The following is an 18959-nucleotide window of genomic DNA, read 5'->3' as shown; positions in this document are numbered from 1 at the left end:
GGAGAGCATCAGTTTTACTCAACAAAGTTATCCCAAAATACATTTTTGTCAATTATTTAATAGACTGTGCAGAAACTAGAATGCTAGAATGCTAAAAAAAATAACTCTTCTTTCTGAATTCCAAGAAAAATTCTAGGGGGTAAAGAAAGAAACAAGGAAAGAAAAAAGATAGAACTCTAATTTTTCTCCTTTTCTACGAGAAATGTCTTCTTTGAATGCTAGGCCTTTTCTTTGGGAGACAAAACAAACACCTGCAGTTTGCCACAACAGAAAAAAAAAAAAAATGTGGTAGGCAGAAAGATGTCCTTACTACAAGCTGGATTGCCTTTTCTCACGAGATTGCTCCTTCTCCTTCTCTAGTTTACAAGCTCACAATGACTTAAACATGGGACGCACATCACAATCTAGTAGAAACTTACTGCAGTCAATAGTCAAACTGCCTAATTATTGAGTTAGATGTCCACTGACATCATATGCCTCTTGGATCTGTAATTCTTTCTTATTAATATCATGATGAACTATAAACTGTTCACTGTAACCTATAGCACCCGCCAAGTAAATAAACAAACTGTCCACTCTATACGTTTTTTTAAAAGTTGGAGGTGAATCTCTATTATGTCAAAAATAGGAAAACCAGCAAAATGTTTTCTTCAGATCAGCTTTGATGATATTCTGAGAATGTGCCAAAATTACCTGCTCAACGAGGATTTTAGAAAGGCTGTAAATGGATTCCCCAGAACGTTAAAGATACAAAAATGAGATACTAACATTTCTAGACATGTTCTTATTCATTTGCTTCCCTTAGGAACTTTTTTTTCGCTTCCCAGGACTTTTTCTACTGTATAATATAGGATTTCTTTTCTCTGCTATGTCTATGAGATTCAAACAGAAATACTACAGATCCAGCATCCGGATTCTTTTTGTTCTGCTTTCTTACAGTACACAGCTTGAGAATGATGCTAATTATTCCTGAAATCCCTGTTTCTACCCATAAACTAAAACTGCAGTTTCTGATTTGAAGCATTCCTACCCGACTGTGAATACTGCAATATCATAATGATGGAAGACATGATCTACCACATTTTGAGTAATGTAGAAGTGGTTGAGGGGTATACCTTTAGGCAAAACTTCTAATAATTAGTCTTTAAATGCTAATGTGTCTTTAAAAAAGTTTAAAAACATTATTTGAATACTAAAGAGTCCTTCTGACTTTTTTTAAATCCCAAACATGCTACAGTATTTGTTGGCCTTTTGTTAAGGATCTTTCTGTATGTTAATACATGTTGTATATACAGTAACATTCTGCACATAAACTCCTAGTGTCCCTCAATGTACATGTGAAGAAGTTTGCTAATATTGATGAGTTGTAAATCTCATTATCTACAAAGAAACCTTTTCAAACTTATTAATGTTACTATGAAATTGTTACTAAAGATTATTACCAGTAATAAAAAAAAAAGTGTTTAATTTTCAGTAAAGGCAAGATGCATTTATGACCACATTCAGGGGCATTTTCTGACCATCTCTTACACTGAATTCATCAGGCTCATAAAGATAAGTGCATGTTGTCATAATCTTTCACTGTCACAGTGTACTGGTGCCCTAACAGTATCCACTCTTGTAAAACAGAACTGCAATCAAAAGTTCAAAATTAATAGCTGTGAAATCTCAAGCACTCATAAGCATGTGTTTTTATCACTCCCATGCTGTGCAGATTGAGTACTCTTGTTATTTATTATTTGTGACAGTGAACAATTCCCACTTGCTTTAGTGAAAAAGTGAAGAGCTGTTTGCCTAATTAGCAAGGTGAAAAAAACAGATTTCAAACTGTTGGAATCATTTCACAAGAACAATGTACACATAGCAGAAGACAGCGTTCTTTCAGAGCACTATAATGTGCTGACTGCAGTACGATTTATTCTACCCCCTAAGCATCCCTTGTTTAAAAGCAGCTCTTACAGAATGTTCTGCGTTTGTGAAGAGCCTAAAATTAGAAGAGGTTTGGTACAATATAGGCTCTCCTATGCACTCCAGTAGTCACCCTCATCATCTTCAAACTGAAAACATGAGAAAGTTTATAATGTCTTGATACAGTAATCTGCATATATAGGATATGGTTAATAAATGGTCTGCAACTGATCAGAGAGAGTACTCTAGGACGGGCACTCACAACATCTAGCCTCCTCACCACCAAGCTAGAATGAAGCACTATTTCCTGCTGCAATTTGTCAGGCACATTCTTCTCCCCTCTAGGCCAAGCAGCAGAATATGTGATTTTACAGGTAAATACCATTTAAATATCAAGAGTACTTTATCTCCTGCAGAACTGGCCATTTTAAAAGGAGAAGCTAGAGAAAAAAAGCATGGCTATTATGTTGTTCTTGAGATTTTTTCTTTTCTTCATTTCTTTTCAGAAATGAAACACAGAGATAGTATCTCCTAACACTACATACTTCAAATTAAAAAGGAAGGTTAAAGATAGTAACTGCAATGGTATTACAAAATGTCTCCATCTGATTTAATATTAACGTACAGGAAAATCTATCATAGATCAGGACAGCGAGTAAGAGTTGCCTGTGGGCAGTACTATTATCAGTGCACAATTAGTTGCAGATCAGAGATCTGTTCTCATGCCAGTAATCTGTTTCCTAGCTGATTGAAAACCAGCAGCTCCTGATGAAATGCTATTTATTTAGCTACAGACAATTTGATTAAATGTAAGGGTAATAATAACAAAACTAGTAATGCACAACGTGACATGAAATGGTGTATGTCATATTTTAATTGAGACATTTCAGTGAAGAATACGAAATTATGAAATGAAACAGGATATATTACATGAGAAGCTTTTACAGCAAAGCCATTTTCTTTCGATTATGAAAAAAAACAGCCCACATTGTGAATACTAAAAAGAAGTCTTTTCTACTGTCAATTACTATAAACCCATCACAAAGTATGAATTCGTAGTTCTTAATGCTAAGTCCTTCAAATCCTTGGACTTATTTCATTTATTTTTTTTCTTTGATAACAGACGATTTTCTTTTATCCTTAGTAATTTGCATCAATACTAGATCATGAAGTCTTATAAATACATAGAGCCTTTTAGAAACATTTGATAGGATGATGCCTTGCCAGTCCTTTCATATTTCTGTAGTATTAATTCTCCAGGAAGGTTACAGTATAGTTTGAAGAGTTCAGTCACTTTATATATTTAATTAAGAAGTAGTAAAGAAAAAATAGAGAAATTTAGCATTCGAGGTTCCTAGAAAGGTGCACCTATATGCAATATTAGAGAGTCAAAGATGAATTTTCGATTTGTTGACCAGCGTCTGAAAGGCCAAATGAATATAGCATCCTCAAGTCTTCTTAAATGGTATGTAAGTGATAAAAATGTTCACAATATAATGAAAACAAATTCTTAATTTATTCTACACAGAGGAATTTCACATCGTTGCTTATCTTTCCCTCTGCAATAAAGAACAACCAAAAAGATCTAGAATACTAGCAGTGCTTCATCAACAAATATTTAAAGAACCAGTGTTGCGAAAAAAAAGATAGGGAAAATTATATAAATGTCTAGTGATCTCTGCAAAACACAGAACAACAAAAATAGTGCTGTTCTTGCTGAACAGTTACGCAAGTTTCCCTCACTTCTAAACTAAACTCATGTATTTTTTAAATTCATGCAGAAAATCACATAAAAATACCACAAGCAGCAATTTTTTTAGTAACATACAATTCTACTTATGGACTTGGAGAATTCAAACAGGTTGAGTCACTGTGCAGTACCAAACTCTACTGGTTTCATATCTGCTCAAGGGAGCTGCCAGTGTCAAATCTGAACCTACTGAATGAATCCACTCATTGCATAAACCCATATCCTAGTAAAACACCTACTGCACTTCAGTGGTAGTTCTCTGTCATTCCTGTAAAGTACTACTCTCATCTGCGCTGTTGTTAGGTATTTCAGACATGTTATTGTATTCTACTTTATATCTATATAGCAATAAATTGAGTAAAATACATGACCCAGACTACATGTTGTAATTTCCAGGAAATCAAAAGCACCATGAAAACCGGTACAGTTCTGTACAGTACACCCATTGCTGCCACTTTTATTCATCAAAACTAACATCTGCTCCAGAAATAGCTGAATTTTATTTGTATTCAGAAAAAAAATCCATTAAAATAAAGTGATAGATTCAGGCCCTTAAGTTGCAGGAAGCAGACTAAAACCATCAGTATGCAGAGGAGCCTCCTGAGTGAATTTTCTTAATCTATGTGACAGATCTTACCCAAAGTCTGGGCTGAGGTTCAGTGGCTGACTATGCAGTGACGTTTTTTAAGCAGAGATTTCTAGTTTCTGATTCAATTATCCCTTCTGCAAAAGAACTCACAACATCCCTTGAAAATGAAACAAATATGTCTCTCTCAAAGAAATCAATTACTGTCCTTCTATAAATTTGTGCTGCAACTGGAACATAATTACATGCTTATTAAAAATAGCAGTTTTCTGATTTAACAGAATGATGGATATCCTCTCTCACTATCACGCAAGACACACGTTATGTCATTATAACCAATTTAGAGCACATGGATGGAGATAAGGAAACTAATTTACCGTTTCATCACTCAAATTTTATGACAATGTAACTTCACTTAAAACAGGAGTGACATGATGGAGAATGAGACCGAAAGTATGCTGGAACCAACAGACATAAAATTTGTGAACAGTAAAGGTGGTAAAATACAGACTTAAAATATCACTGTGAAAATGTTGGAGCCAGATGAAGTAACTAACAGTTTAATTTGCTGTTGTTTTATTATCTGTATTTCCATGCTTGTCTTTCATCTTTAGAAAGCTTGCAAACTACTGAAATATTTTCTCTTGTTAAATAGTGTTTAAAAAAGAACTCTCAAAGAAATGAAATAGATTCGCCTAAGGAAATGGCCAGATTTCAATTGAGAGACAGTTTTGTATTATAAAGCATATATGAATCTTCAGGCCAAGTCTTTCTCGTAAGTATTCTTAAAAGGGTAACACAACTCCAAAAGTAAACGCTGTGACCTATCAGGTAACTTAACGAAGGTAGCTTGCCATATATACTCCTGCTCTACCATTAGTTTAAGTGAGAATGTGTTTAATGATAAAATTGTATCTTTTTAAATTTCATTAAAATCATACTCAGAGCTTGTTACAAAGATAATTTCACACTTGGATGTAGCACATGATAAGAACCTATCCTCTGTTATTTTGCAAAATATACATACGTACAGGAGGATGAGTTAAATGTGGGAAGATTTGATGCATAACATCCAAACTGATAAACCTGTCTTCTGTCATTACGCTTAATATAAAGCAGCCTCTATCACCCGATTTAACTTACAGCAATTGATACTAAGTGAAATTTGACTGACTTTTGAAGCCACCTGTAGTTTCACCTGACATGACATGAACGTCAGCCTAAGAGGTCTGAAGATGAACGGAAATTCAGTTAAACTAACTGCTGTCAGTATTGTTTCTATGAAAAGATAAACAGTTTGTGCCAATTCAAAAATAACTTGCTAAACTAATGTTAGTATATATGTGAACCTACATCTGCACGTGTGTTCTAGTAATAGGCATGTGTACAGCACATGCATTTGAAAAACGTGCTTAAATCTTTAATGAAGAATCATTTTCAACCTTGACAAAACGCACTACGTTCACCAAGTTCTTAATTTTATTTTAATTAATATTTATTTAATTAAGCCAAAGGACTTGGTGATTCCTTTTTTTGCTTGGCCTTGAGCTGCACGTACAGAAGAGTGTCCCAGAAGACGCTTGGGTCTTACATCATACACCCTGTTTGTGAAGCTCTGTGCAAACATCACAGAAACTTCAGGGTACCTGAAGCGACTCTAGGACAGAGATCTGAATCACATGCAAAACATGACAGTCTCCATAACTTCCTTCAGTTCATTTTTCAGCATAACTCTGAACTCAGATATGCGATTCTACATCAAGTTCTATCTTTGCAAAAGTATTGTCCTGATAAAGGATATTTTCCACAAGGATAAGTCTCTGAGAATGCGTTGAGCAAACCCTCATCACGTGGGTTTGGTATCTAAAGGAAGTAGGGGCTGCTTCTCATATTTTACACTACTCCAGGGCTAAAAAGTCTTTGATATTTATATAGGAGTAGACATAATAAATTATTATGTCTCCTCCCCTTTCTCTCTGAGAAATGCAACCACAAAGAAAACACTTGGCACATAGCACAAAAGACATATATTTCCAAAGCATCCTGGCTACAACCCTGGTCAAGAAATGACACTTCAGCGAGTTTGTGGAGGATTCCTCATAATCTTCACGTGACCATGTAATGAAGAAATTTTTATCCTGTCAAGGGACAAATATTTTGTTACTTACAATGCAGTACCATAAAGGAATTGAATCAGACATCACTGTAAGATAAAATTCTGTCTGCATTTTTGTCAGATTGCATCAGTTTTTCCATATTCTAGTTCTACCATATATTCTGTGAGTGATTTTCAGCACATCAGCTGGCACCTACCTCGTTTACCTAATCTTAAAAATTGGACTTTTCATTACATATATTTTGACTATGTTATCTGTAGATAATAACAGACCGTGTATCAAATTATTTGATAAGCATTAGGTTTATTGCTAACTAATAGTCCTGGAATGCTACTTGAAACAATATATTTCTTTCATTCATGAGATTAGAAACCTAGCCACTAGGTTGTTTGATTCAGAACATAAAATCGGTCATAAAATCTCAGCTAACAGGACAAGTGTTTGTCTTTAAAAAATATACTCACCCTTGTCAGTACTTAATAAGGTGAATTATATTTTAAAAGACTAACATAATGCTTTTCTTCAGCTTCTAATAATTATGTCATTTGTGATCTACTCTGAGTAAAATTAAACTATACTTTTGGGGTTATGCTGCAGCATTTTACAAGTTAATGACTACAAAAACAGCTGTATTACCTAAATGAAAGGATTGTTTAATTGATATAAACAATAAAAAAAAGAAAGTACATCATTTTCATATTCCTTTCAGTTTTAAATGTGGACAGAATATTATTTCTCTTCAAACTTCTATAAACTTTTACTCCTAATTTTTCTCATGTACTCCTTCCACAAACAATAAGAATAAAGTGGTTCTTTCATACTGCGCATACAACTTATATACCAAACTTATTCCCTATTTTTTTAATACAATCAAAAGTTGCTCATAATTTTAATTTTACAACTCTCATGAGTGAAAATGGGCACACAATAACAAGTAAACAACTGATAACTGAGCACAGTCTAAAGGCAACTCTAATGTGCGTCACTGATTTCATTCAGGAATTTGACTAACTGGTGCTTCAGTACAATCACGTTTTCAGATTTTGACATCTGTTCATAATATTTTCTCAGCTAAATATTTATAGAGGAACTGAAATAAGAAATTCAGAAGCTGTAAATCCTCTGTTGTCTTCTTCTACTATTGTAAATCACATTTTATATCCCCCAGCTAACCTTACCTACTAGAGCATTAGTGCGGTATTCTGTCGTACACAACAGCAAAACAAAAGTGACCTTGGGAAGTCTCTCTTGCATGAAGCACAAGGAAGACAGCAAATCATTCCTAGCTTTTTCATAATATGTACATTTTCTCCCCTCTCCTCAGACGATATTTTCACACAAATCAAAACTCAAAGGGCACACAAAATTTTATCTCCTTTGATGTTTTACTCAGATCATAGATTCACAAATTATTTTTGCTTACAGTTAATTAAGGTTTAAAAATTACAAACTGTGCAACTTCATATAAATAAAATTAAAAGATACAATATATAGGTGAATTTCATTTTTAGTATTTATCTAGCAACATGCACTTTGTAGGATAGGAAGATTACAAGGCTAGATAGGACTGCGTATTGTGATACCAACAAATGAAAATAATTCAAAATATTTTTAAAAAGAGTACTTTAAATGATCACCTTATACTGCTGCTGGGCTATGCAGTGTACATTATTAGAATAACTTGAATTGCACAGCCCACATTACTAACACGTTTTTTACTGCACAGTCAATAAACTTGACATACAGCCATATATCGGCGTTTGCTTTTACAATCTCAGTTTTAAAAATGAAATAATGCAGATTTATATACAAAAATAATAATTAAAACAACTTTTTTGATTCTGAAAAGTAACTGTTTAGCTGGGTTTTGTTGTATTAATTATTGATTAAAATTAATATATAGTATATGCTAGCAAAGTCCAAAGTCCAAAATCCAAAACCAGATGGAAAACAAATCTACTCTTCAGAAAAGATAAATTAAGGGGAAAAAAATACAGAAATAGCATTGCCTGCACACATAATCTGATAGAAAACATGTAAAAATGTAGTAAAAAATGGAGACGTAGAACATAAACTACATGGAATATATTACACGCAGACTAAGACTGCAAGAAGGAAATTGTTTTACAACTTTAAGAGTTTATAGGTATCTGTTGGAGTACTTGCTAAAAATCACTTAGAAAACCATCCTGCTAAATACTGTACTAAATTGCCCTTATGTCTGTATAAATATTTCCTGTATGTATAGTCAAAGAAAATGAAAATTATGTGTTCCATTAAGATTAGTAATTAAATGCTAAAATGTTCAGCAAATGCAGTGAAGAGTTCACAGTACTTGTGAAGGATTTAATTAACTTACACACAAGCACAATGTTAACTACTTCTTAAGTATGGTGATTTTCTATTCTGTTTTAATGCAAAACCAATTCAATAAGTTTTACATGTCAAAGTAGCCCTGCAGATCAGTAACTACATAAGCCTTCTAAGTCTGTTGGAAGAAAATCCTTAAAGGAAAATGTGCCTAAAGTTACAGAATAGGTATTTCTCTAAAACGCAGCTGACAGTTGGTCAAATTTGCAGATATCCAAAATACTAGAAAACAAGGCAACTAAACATAAAATTAAAAAAGAGAGAATAAGAAGAAACATACTCAGAAATACTCTGCTGCAGAACAAGGACTGACACAGCAACAGTCAAACTGCTAACCATGATTATAACCCAGGTTCATATCTGTATGTACGGTGCCAGAGGGCTGTCTGAGTTGATAAATCAGAATCTATCTTTTTAAAGATGTTTCTTGCTACCCCTTGCCTATAATAGCACAGTTCGTTACTTATTCAGAGCATGAATCCTCCTTTACTCAGATCCTGTCCCTTTTGGCTCTGTACATCTCCTGGGAGTGCAGAATGATTCAGTGGTAACTTAGTCATTTGCTCAGTGTACAGGATCATTTTACTGAAGAGGAAAAAAATAAAGGCTGTACTTATCACTTTGTGTTAAATAAAGATAATTAAAGAATTAACAATCCATCTATTTCACGTTTGATTAGCCCCTCTTTCATCATAATTTGTTACTGAAGGTCAAATGTGGGTCACTTCTAAAAAATAATTGTAAAGAATTTAATGTAATGCAAATTGAGAATAGAAAATTGAAATATACTTCTGTACATATCACATCAAACAGTATTGAAGTTAAGTGTATGAAAGAAGTTTCCAATGTAGATGTTTATACTTAATGACAACGTTCTCTTTTTTTTCCTCTCCATTGCATTTAGAGCTACCATAACATTGTTATTTTTGTGATTATTATACTGTAGAATATTTGCTTAGCTGAAAGTTGTGAAAAAAAATATATTATTGAGAGTTGTTTTGTGATTATAAAGAGCAGGTTTTGAAGCCTCTCTGTGTGTCTGAGAAAAAAAAGGTGATGCTTTCCTGCATGGTTAAACTGATTGTCCCCTTACTGGATGAATTTGGGGTCCTATTAAAGCTGCTAGTTATATAGGCATACTTGTGAGGAAATGGATCTATTTAGTTAGCCTACTCTTTTATCTTTCTTCACTATACAGGACACTTCCAATGACAAAAGATCATTTTATAGAATTGGCTAGAAAGCCAATACACGAAGCAAAGAAATAGCACTGCTCAGAAACTCCCATACAGATCCTGCTAATTCTACCTATGGTGACCAATACCTTTTAAAAAAATAAAATAAAATAAAATAAAATAAAATAAAATAAAATAAAATAAAATAAAATAAAATAAAATAAAATAAAATAAATCAAATCCACAACCGCAGTGTTTTAAGTAGTCAATAATCATTGTTTTATTGAGCACAGCAACTAAAAAAAAGAAAACAAGACAATATAATGGCAAAAAAAAAGTAAACCCATAAACAGGATTTAAAAGACTTGTTCTTCAAACAGTGTTTGTTAACACGCTAATCTCATTTTCGTGGTTAAAAGTTTTGGTGCAGTAAACCTGCTCATATGATGCTATTTTGCATTATGAAACAAACTGGAGAAAACAGCACGTATTGTAAAGATAAATTTGTAGCTAATGTGATAAAAACAATTGTTTACAGTTAAAATTATTATTAGAATCATGATTAAGGTTGGAACCCTCCAAGCTGCTAAGTGATTCCTCTTAGGCACTCAACTTTTCTATCTTTGGCTGTCTTTGCTGAAAGTGAGTAGTATCCAGGCCCTCACAGGCACTGTGCAGCACCTGGAGGGTTCAAATTGTGTGATCCAGAAAAACACTTGCTTCAACTCAGCCTCATTCAGTAAAACCTTACTGTGCAGCTTTAACTTTTGGCATGTGATTGCAACCTACGGAATATTAAGCGATTTAAACATTTGTTTGCCTTTAGGTAGATAATTCAGTGCTTTACTAAACAGCAGAGAACTAATACGTGAGAAGCTAAAAGAATATTTCAGGGTAATACCATGCTAAATAAGACAAGAACAGGAGTCAGACTTGTGAAAGATCTTCTGAAGAAGCAACGGTGAAACAGCAGAAGTCTACTGAATACAGAACTTAGTTTTAAACTTTAGTTTTAGTTTAATTTTAAACTTTATATTAAACACCTAGTCAAGAAGGAGTTACAAATTATTTTTAGTTTTCTCCATTTAAGTTCTCCTATACAGTACTGTATCAAATAAGACACATTTGGGATTTTGTAAAAGAAAGTAGTCAATGCATTACCTTAAAAAGGAAGTGTCAGTAAGAACGGAAACAACTTGTATTCAATGGGGTACATCAGCCAGTCACATAAGCAGAGACTTTATTTCCTGACTGCTATATTGTAGAAAGTATCAGTTACCAATTCTAATTACACTAATGGCAATTAGCATTGCTCTCATCTTCAGTAACTTGGAGCAGATACCGTCTGCTGTGTCCACTTCTTTGTTCTAAAACTTTATACACCTTCTAATTTCTCCTTAGAACAAAGGGAACTGTGAATGGGTGAATAAAGTCAACCATAGAGATGTCAACTAGCCTCCCCGTCATAGTCGCGTGGATATGTCACTGGTTCCATTTCACCTGTATAGCTGAACTACGAAACAGCCTGATAATACACCACATCAGAACCCTTTATCTACATTTCTTACTAAAAAAAACGTGCTGAACCAGAGCTCCACGTGGTTCGAGTGTTAAAAATCCTCATGTGTTTTGCCTGATAAACTGCAAAATGCTCCACTGTCAGTGTTCCAGATGTTAAAAGTCTACATATTGTTTATGCAAATAAGCCTTAATGTCCCCACTATGATGCAAAAGCGTGAACAAAAACTATATAAATGTCACAACAACAAGCTGGCGACTACCCATAGGAAAGTGGTAGCAGAAGTTTTGTGGCTGGTATTCTCTCCCACGAAGTCTGTTATTTAGCACAATCTTTACTGTTTTCTTGGACTCGTTCCTTAACTTACGTGCATGCTTTACAAGTATGCAAATGCTTTCTTCATATTTAAAAATAAAAAGACAATGCATTAGAAACTGGGCTATGAACTACCCTGGTAAACTTATCTTCATAACAAACTAGATATTTACCACATGAAAACTATTGACGCTGAGAAATTTGGGGGGAGAGAGGTGGGGAGAGGGGATTGTAACAAGCTAGATAAATAATGGAACAATTCAGTATGTACTTCTTTTTGTTCGACTGTTGCAAGTAAAAGTGCTATAAAGCCATTCCTTCTACTTAGAACTGTACTGTATAGCAAAAAAAAACCCTTGAAAAATGTTTAATAATTCAAAACATAGTTCTGCAATATAATCTTAAATAAGTTTTTCATTAAGCAAAAGAGCCATTTGTATGGTGTAATCCTTTACCGTTCCTACACTTAGCATGCGAGTCATTCTTATACACTGAAAATAAATTACACTATGACAGTTTATAATTCATATGTTTAGATGAATTGCAGCAGCAGGAAAGAACTAGCAGCTGATTAGCATATGTCCCACTGCTACCTTGTTATTTCAGTGTTCACTAAAAGGGCACAAATCTACTATGTGCTTAATAAGCCTTAGTAGATGGAAGCTTAGGAACTTTCTTAATACTTTGCAAACTGAAATTGTAATGCACTCTCCAGGAGAGAGTTAATGAAATGTATCACCCAGAAAGTATTGTGTCAAACATTCTGTGAAACTGTATCTCTTGTAGGACAACATACACAAAAACACTGGCAGATAGTACATCAAACACACTTTGGGGGGGTGGGGGCTGGAGGATTGAGTGTCTCATACAATTAATTTTCTTTTACAGTATTTTTAGTATTTCTGAGCAGAATGCAAATACTGGCAACACATTGTAAAGCTTCCATTGTAGCAGACTAGCAGACGTCTCAAAGCATAAAAAAGTCATAGTGTGCCATATTTGCATGTTAATAAGTCGAAAAGAATGCATTTTTTGTCAAATCCCAATTTCCCTTTTCCAGACTTGGCTCTGTATCTATATGAATCAGCATTAATTTTATCTCCAGATTCTTGTCTAACATGCACTGTAGCTGCGAAAACACTCAGAATATTATCTTCCATGGAAAGATGTAACGCAAATCACCAGGTGTTAAGCGTCTTATTTTACTATCATCCAAAAAGTACTCTCTCAAAGAAAAGTGACCTCTGTTCAGGTTACATATGTGTCTTATAAAATAAACAAAACAGACGCTTTCCTTCGGGAGCTTGAGTCTCCTCTGTGCTATCCCTATTTTATGTTCTAGCACTGTAAGGAAGTCTTTACCGTCACCAGTTTTAGGCTGTGGGAGCTTCCTTGAGCTCATCTCCGCCAACACAGCCCAGCTCAGCGCCAGTCACTTGCGGCACTCCTGAAGACACACCTCACCCTGAAAGGCTCTCACGGCAGCCACAGTCTCTACAGGCAGATCTTTGCAGCAGCTGGGCTGGCAAATTAGGGCCTCTCAGCTTGAATGAAAGAATTCCATGTGATGTACGGGAGGGGGAGGCAATGGAAACCTACTGGGGTGTGATTCTAAGCTCCCTAACAGTTACGTGTCCTCAGAGCAACTGCTGCAATAACCGTAATCCGTGCGGTGTAAATTACCGCGGATAGCTTTCTAGATTATTCAAGCATTTTGGTCCTAATGAAAGACTGGCAATCACAGGCATTAGTGCTTCAGCGCGGCGGCTGTAAATCCACTCGCACCTACAGCCTTAGGAAGCGTCAGGCAGGCAGCAACCCTCTTTCCCCAAAACACACGGCTACCGAGGTGGAACTTTGCTCCTCCGCCTGAGCTCGCTGTTTCTAAGCTGGGAAAGCACGACGGCGGGGGAAACACTCCCTGCGAGCGGAAGGCGGGGCTGGCACGGGGCGGGGGGCGAGGGCTGCAGGATCGCGGCTCAGCCGGGTGGGAGTTCCTGACTCCCGCCCCCCCCCAAGAACCGGGATTGGCCTGCGGGCGGGAGGCTGAGAAAGGCATCTCAGGTTGCCTCGCAGGCTGCTGCCTGAGCTGCAGACCGAGTCCTCAGCCCACCCCTCGCCCTGCTGTCAGGGCGGTCCCGCCGGCGCCCCCGACCGCACGGACGGGCTGATGGGCGGCCGGCTCTGAAACGCGGAGGGAACTGTAAAAATGATGATAATAATAATAATCTCTGACTGTCCTTCCTGTGTGCTGTGTGTTGGTCCAGGCACCTGAGTGCCTGCGGGGGCGGGTGCCGGGCTGCAGGGGTCGCTGAACCTGACCCACGCCGTGGGGTGTGCGCGGCCGAGGTGCGAGGACCGCGGGGTGCAGCGCTCTTACCTGCTTGCTGTACTTGCCGCTGGCCTGGCAGCTGTACTCGGAGCAGTGGTCCGACCCGATGGAGATGTTGTCGCCGGCGCCCACAAAGGTGTTGGCCGGGGGCAGGTCCTGCACGGCCTGGTGCTTTTTGCCGGCTGTGGGGGACTGCGGGTGCAGCTGGACGGTGGGTAGCGGCGAGCTGGACTTGTAGTGCCTGGCCAGGTCGGGGCTGCCCGGGCCGCCATTGACCGAACGGTACCGTCCCATGCCGGGGCTGTCCGAGAGCTTCTCGTTGACACTGTCGTAGCGCTGCCCATTGGGCTTGGAAGCCTCCACAGTGACGATGCTGCTGTAGAGGGGCTGTTTGCCCTTCTTGCCTTTCTTGTCCTTCTTGGGCTTCTTGGCCTTGTCGTGCTGCTGTGGGGTAAAGAAATCCTCGTGGTCCTTCTTGCCGGCCTCATAGCCGTGTTTGCCCTTGGAGCGGCAGTACCGGGCCATAACCACCACCAGGATGAGGAGAATGACAGTCATGATGCCAGCCACCACGCCAATGACAATGCTAAGCCGCTGCTTGCTCAGCTCATAGCTAGGGTCGCCAGCGATGTCTTGAGCCAGGGGTGTGTGGAGGCTGCGGGCCACCTGGCTCTCCACCACAGTGGCATTGGACAGGCTCTCGTTGACAAAGACATGGAGCAGGGCAGTGGTGGACTGGGGCGGCTGCCCACTGTCGTTCACCTGCACCACAAGGCGGTGCAGGCCATAGTGCTTGGGAGCCAGCTTGCCCACCAGTGACACCACACCACTGGCCGGGTCAATCTCGAAGAGTTTGAAAGGGTTACCTCCGACAATGCTGTAGTTGAGGTCAGCGTTGAGACCGGTGTCGGCATCAGTGGCAACCACTGTGGCTACCACAGTGCGCATGTTGCTGGACGGTGGCAGCACAGTGTAGGAGCTGTTGCTGGGGAAGGTGACCGTGGGTGCATTGTCATTCTCATCCATCACAAAGAGAGACACAGTGGCGGTGGCTGAGCGTGGTGGCTCACCTCCGTCCACTGCCTTCACCTTAAAAGTATAGCTGGTCTGCTGCTCCCGGTCGAAAGAGACAGTGGAGAAAATGGTTCCAGTGTCATTCTCGATGGAGAAGATGCCAGCTGCCTGGTCGTGGTCACTGGGCTGGATGAAGAGACTGAGCTCAGCATTGTGGCCCTTGTCGAAGTCCATCACAGTCACCATGCCCACAGGACTGTTGGGCTGCAAGTTCTCCTTCACATAGAAAGTGAACACATCCTGCATGAAGCGTGGTTCGTTGTCATTGCGATCCGCCACCCGAACCACCACCGTGGTGGAGCCCTGCAACGACGGCACCCCTTTGTCCCGGGCTGTCACTTGGAACTCATAGGTGTCACGTTGCTCGCGGTCCAGCACTGCCTGCACTGACACATCCCCGGAGTCAGGGTCGATGCTGAAGATGCTGCCTGGCGCCTCCGAGGAGAGGGGTGAAGCCTCCAGGGAGTAGGTTATCTCAGCGTTCTTGCCACTGTCTGCATCTGTAGCAACCACCGTGGCCACCCTCTCACCAGGCAAATTATTCTCTGGGAAGGAGACCTCCAGCACAGCCTGGCTGAACACAGGAGGATTGTCATTCGTGTCCCCAACACGCACTAGCAAGGAGTTGTTGCTGGACAAGCTAGGGCTGCCTGAGTCCACAGCCACAATAACCACGTTGTAGTCGCGGACAGCCTCGTAGTCCAAAGGGGCCGAGGTGTGGAGGAAATACTTGCGCTTGTTCTGCGGCTCCCCTTCACCCTCGCTGGCTGGCTTGAGCTGGAAAGGCACATCGCCCACCACAGTGCAGGTCACCACACCATTTTCACCTTGATCTCGGTCTGATACTTGCACCAGGGCAATGGGGGTATCCACCAGCACATCCTCGGCCACGCTAGCCACCCCATCCCGGAGTGGGATGCGCCCGATTTTCCGGATATCGATGGTGGGCACGTTGTCGTTCTCATCACGGATGTTTAGCACGACTGTGGCCTTGTCTGTCTTAGGGGGCTGGCCCCGATCTCGGGCCATGACAGTGAAGCGAAGCTGGTTCACTTCCTCTCGGTCAATGCGGTGCAAGACGCTGAGCCATCCCGAGTTCTCATCCAGCCGCAGCAGGCGCCTGACAGACTCGGTGGCCGCCCCAAAGACATACTCGATCTGCCCGTTCACCCCCACGTCCAGGTCGGTGGCTCGCAGCTGCAGGATGGGGGTCCCGGGGCTGCTGTTCTCCGCCAGGTCTGCTTCGTAGATGCTCTTCTCGAAGCGAGGGCTGTTGTCATTCACGTCGGTGATGAGCACCCTCAGGATAGCCTGCGAGGACCGCGCCGGGTCCCCGCCGTCCCGCACGCGGAGGCTGAGCTCGTAGGAGTCCCGCTGCTCGCGATCCAGCGCCCCCTTGACGATCAGCTGCGGCTGCTTCTCCCCGTCGAGGGTGTCGGCCACCTGCAGCTCGAAGACGCTGCTGCGGGCCGCCGCGTCGCCCTCCTGCCGCCGTTTGCTGCCGCCAGGGTAGAGGGCGCTCTCGGAGGCGGCCGAAGCCGCGCTGCCCGCTCCGCCGCGCCGGGCGCCGTCCCCTCCGGGCTCCTGCAGCAGCTCGTAGCGCTCGATGCCGTTGCGGCCGAAGTCCCGGTCAGTTGCGGTGGGAAGCAAGTAGAGGGTCCCCACGGGGCGGTTCTCCTCCACGGTCAGCGTGAGGACGGGGGACGGGAAAGTGGGGGTGTTGTCGTTGATGTCCAGGATGATGACCCGGCCCTCGAAGAGGTCCACCCAGCTCTGCGAGGGGCCGATGACCGACACCTCGAAGTCCAGGAAGCACTCGTTCTCGTCGAAGATCATCTGGCACTGCGGCAGCTTCTCGCGGTCGATGCGCCGCTCCGTGGTGCTCAGCTCTCCGGTCATGTTATCGATCTTGAGATAGTCGGAGCCCGATTCCAGGCTGAATGTCACCTCTCCGGAGCCCGTCACGATTCCCAGGTCGGAAGCCACGTTGCCGATGCGGATGTCGGCGGGTCCCTCCTCAGCCAGCCGGTACCTCAGAAGCTGCTTGGCCGCTGCCAGGCTGACCCAGAGCGGCGGAGGCAGGAGCAGCAAGAAGCAGCAGCAGCAGCAGCAGCAATGCATAAACCCAAGGAGAGTCTGCATCTTCCTCATCTTCCTCGCACCGACACCCCCCCACCCCCCACCCACCCACCTGCCCCCCGACAAACTCCCCCCGAGAAGCCAACAGAAAGGCTGGGTGATCAATTATAAAATCCTTCTGTTCCTGGAAACTTATTGTCTCATGGCTGGTGCAATTGATAGTCAAAACCCTGCTGTTGGCTCCTCTGCTGCTCTTTCCTTGCCTTCCAGTTGCGATATACTTACAGTTCACGGGACAGTGTATTCTGCTTTTTAAAGATTCATCTCTGTAGATAGGATGGGATTTTCCTCCTCCTCCCCCTTCTCCTCCTCCTCTCTGATTTTACTGTAATCACTTTGCAAGGTTTGCAATAAAAGCAGGAGCAGCACTGCACGATTCGAAGCCCCCCCAGGTCGTCTTCTTCGACACTAGAGTTAACTACAATTCACACACTCTCTCTCCTCTCTCTCTCTCTCTCTCTCAGCGGTTTACGACCAAGGCATTAGCTTTATTCTTCCCTCTCTCTGCACACACAGGAAAAAAAATGTGATTCTCTTTATTCAAAGGGCTTGTGTCCGGGGAAAACTCTAAATCCTCTTAGCAATGGGCAGTTCTTTAAAAAAAAAAAAATCTAAAAGATAAAGAAAAAAAAAATCCCCAAAACGTCGGTAGCTGCACAGTTGATAGGAGAAGAACCCCGTGTATTACAGAGCAGTCCACAGAATATCCCCTTTGGTTGACAGAAAAGCACCCAAATCCATCTTCAGAGATTGCCTAAAATGTTCAGCTCTTTCTCCGGAGAGGATTTTTTTTAACAACTCTGCGCAAGGTCATTAGTCACAAAGCAACAATACAGAAACTGCAGAAGCCGTTTGCCCAGAATTTGCAAGGCTGCAGATACGAACATACACACACAACAGCCCCAAGTTTGTTTTTGCATCCGCAGTTTATGTGTGTGCCTTACCTGCATTTGCACTGCATGTGTTATAGCAATCTGGATCTGCAGCACTGAGAGCGATTCACAAATGAGATTGCAGTCTCCCTCTCTCTCTCTCTCTTTCTCTCTCTCTCTCTCTCTTTCTCTCTCTCTCTCTCTCTCTCTCCTCTTCCTTCCCGTCCCAATGCAGGTAACCAGATCTGAACTTGATCCTTTCAGTTCAAAGGTTAGCAACAAAACTATGTGTCCAAAGGCGATTATTGGTCTCTTGTAAATATACCCGGAGCGGAACAAGATGTAACTGGATCCCTCACGTGAATTAACACAGATTCTGAATTACATCCATATAAGCGGAATGGCAAAGGGGAGGGGAAAAAGAGCCGCGACGCGATTAAAAAAAAATAATAGAGTTCTATTTGCAAATAAAATGATATCAGTCAGTTGTTTCCTGTGATCTGCACCGCCACAATCTGCAATTGTGCATTCCCTCCTGTGTCTTTCAGAGAAGTGTGGATCAGGCGCTTTCACGGCAGAGCGGCTGGTGCTTTAAAATGTTGAATGGCAACTGAGAAGCTTCCCAACCGGAGAAGAAAAAAAAAAAAAAAAAAGCAGAAGAAGAAGAAGCAGTAAACCGACAAGTTTGCCCAAAGTGATGGGAGCTGCTGAAGCCTCTCTCCGTAGCTCTTTCTTGACGCTGCAGCAGAAGAGCCGCCTGCGCTACATACACAGAGAAAGAGAGAGGGAGAGAGAGAAAGAG

At 41.0% G+C, this 18959-nt stretch overlaps 1 protein-coding gene across 6 annotated transcripts in view; it reads right to left on the bottom strand.

Moving 5' to 3' along the window:
* The window catches only part of PCDH7 (protocadherin 7), a 278809-nt gene extending 261478 nt beyond the window's left edge, over positions 1 to 17331 (bottom strand). For all 6 annotated transcript variants that reach the window (XM_054064268.1, XM_054064269.1, XM_054064270.1 and 3 more), the window contains exon 1: positions 14121 to 17331. In XM_054064268.1, coding sequence (XP_053920243.1) covers positions 14121 to 17297 — 3177 coding nt within the window. In that variant the 5' untranslated portion in view covers positions 17298 to 17331. The remainder of the gene's footprint in view (positions 1 to 14120) is intronic.
* Between the last annotated feature and the right edge of the window lie 1628 nt (positions 17332 to 18959).

This window comes from Cuculus canorus, chromosome 4, assembly GCF_017976375.1.
Source record: "Cuculus canorus isolate bCucCan1 chromosome 4, bCucCan1.pri, whole genome shotgun sequence".
Lineage (NCBI taxonomy): Eukaryota > Metazoa > Chordata > Aves > Cuculiformes > Cuculidae > Cuculus > Cuculus canorus.
This window is presented reverse-complemented; position numbering and strand designations above follow the sequence as displayed.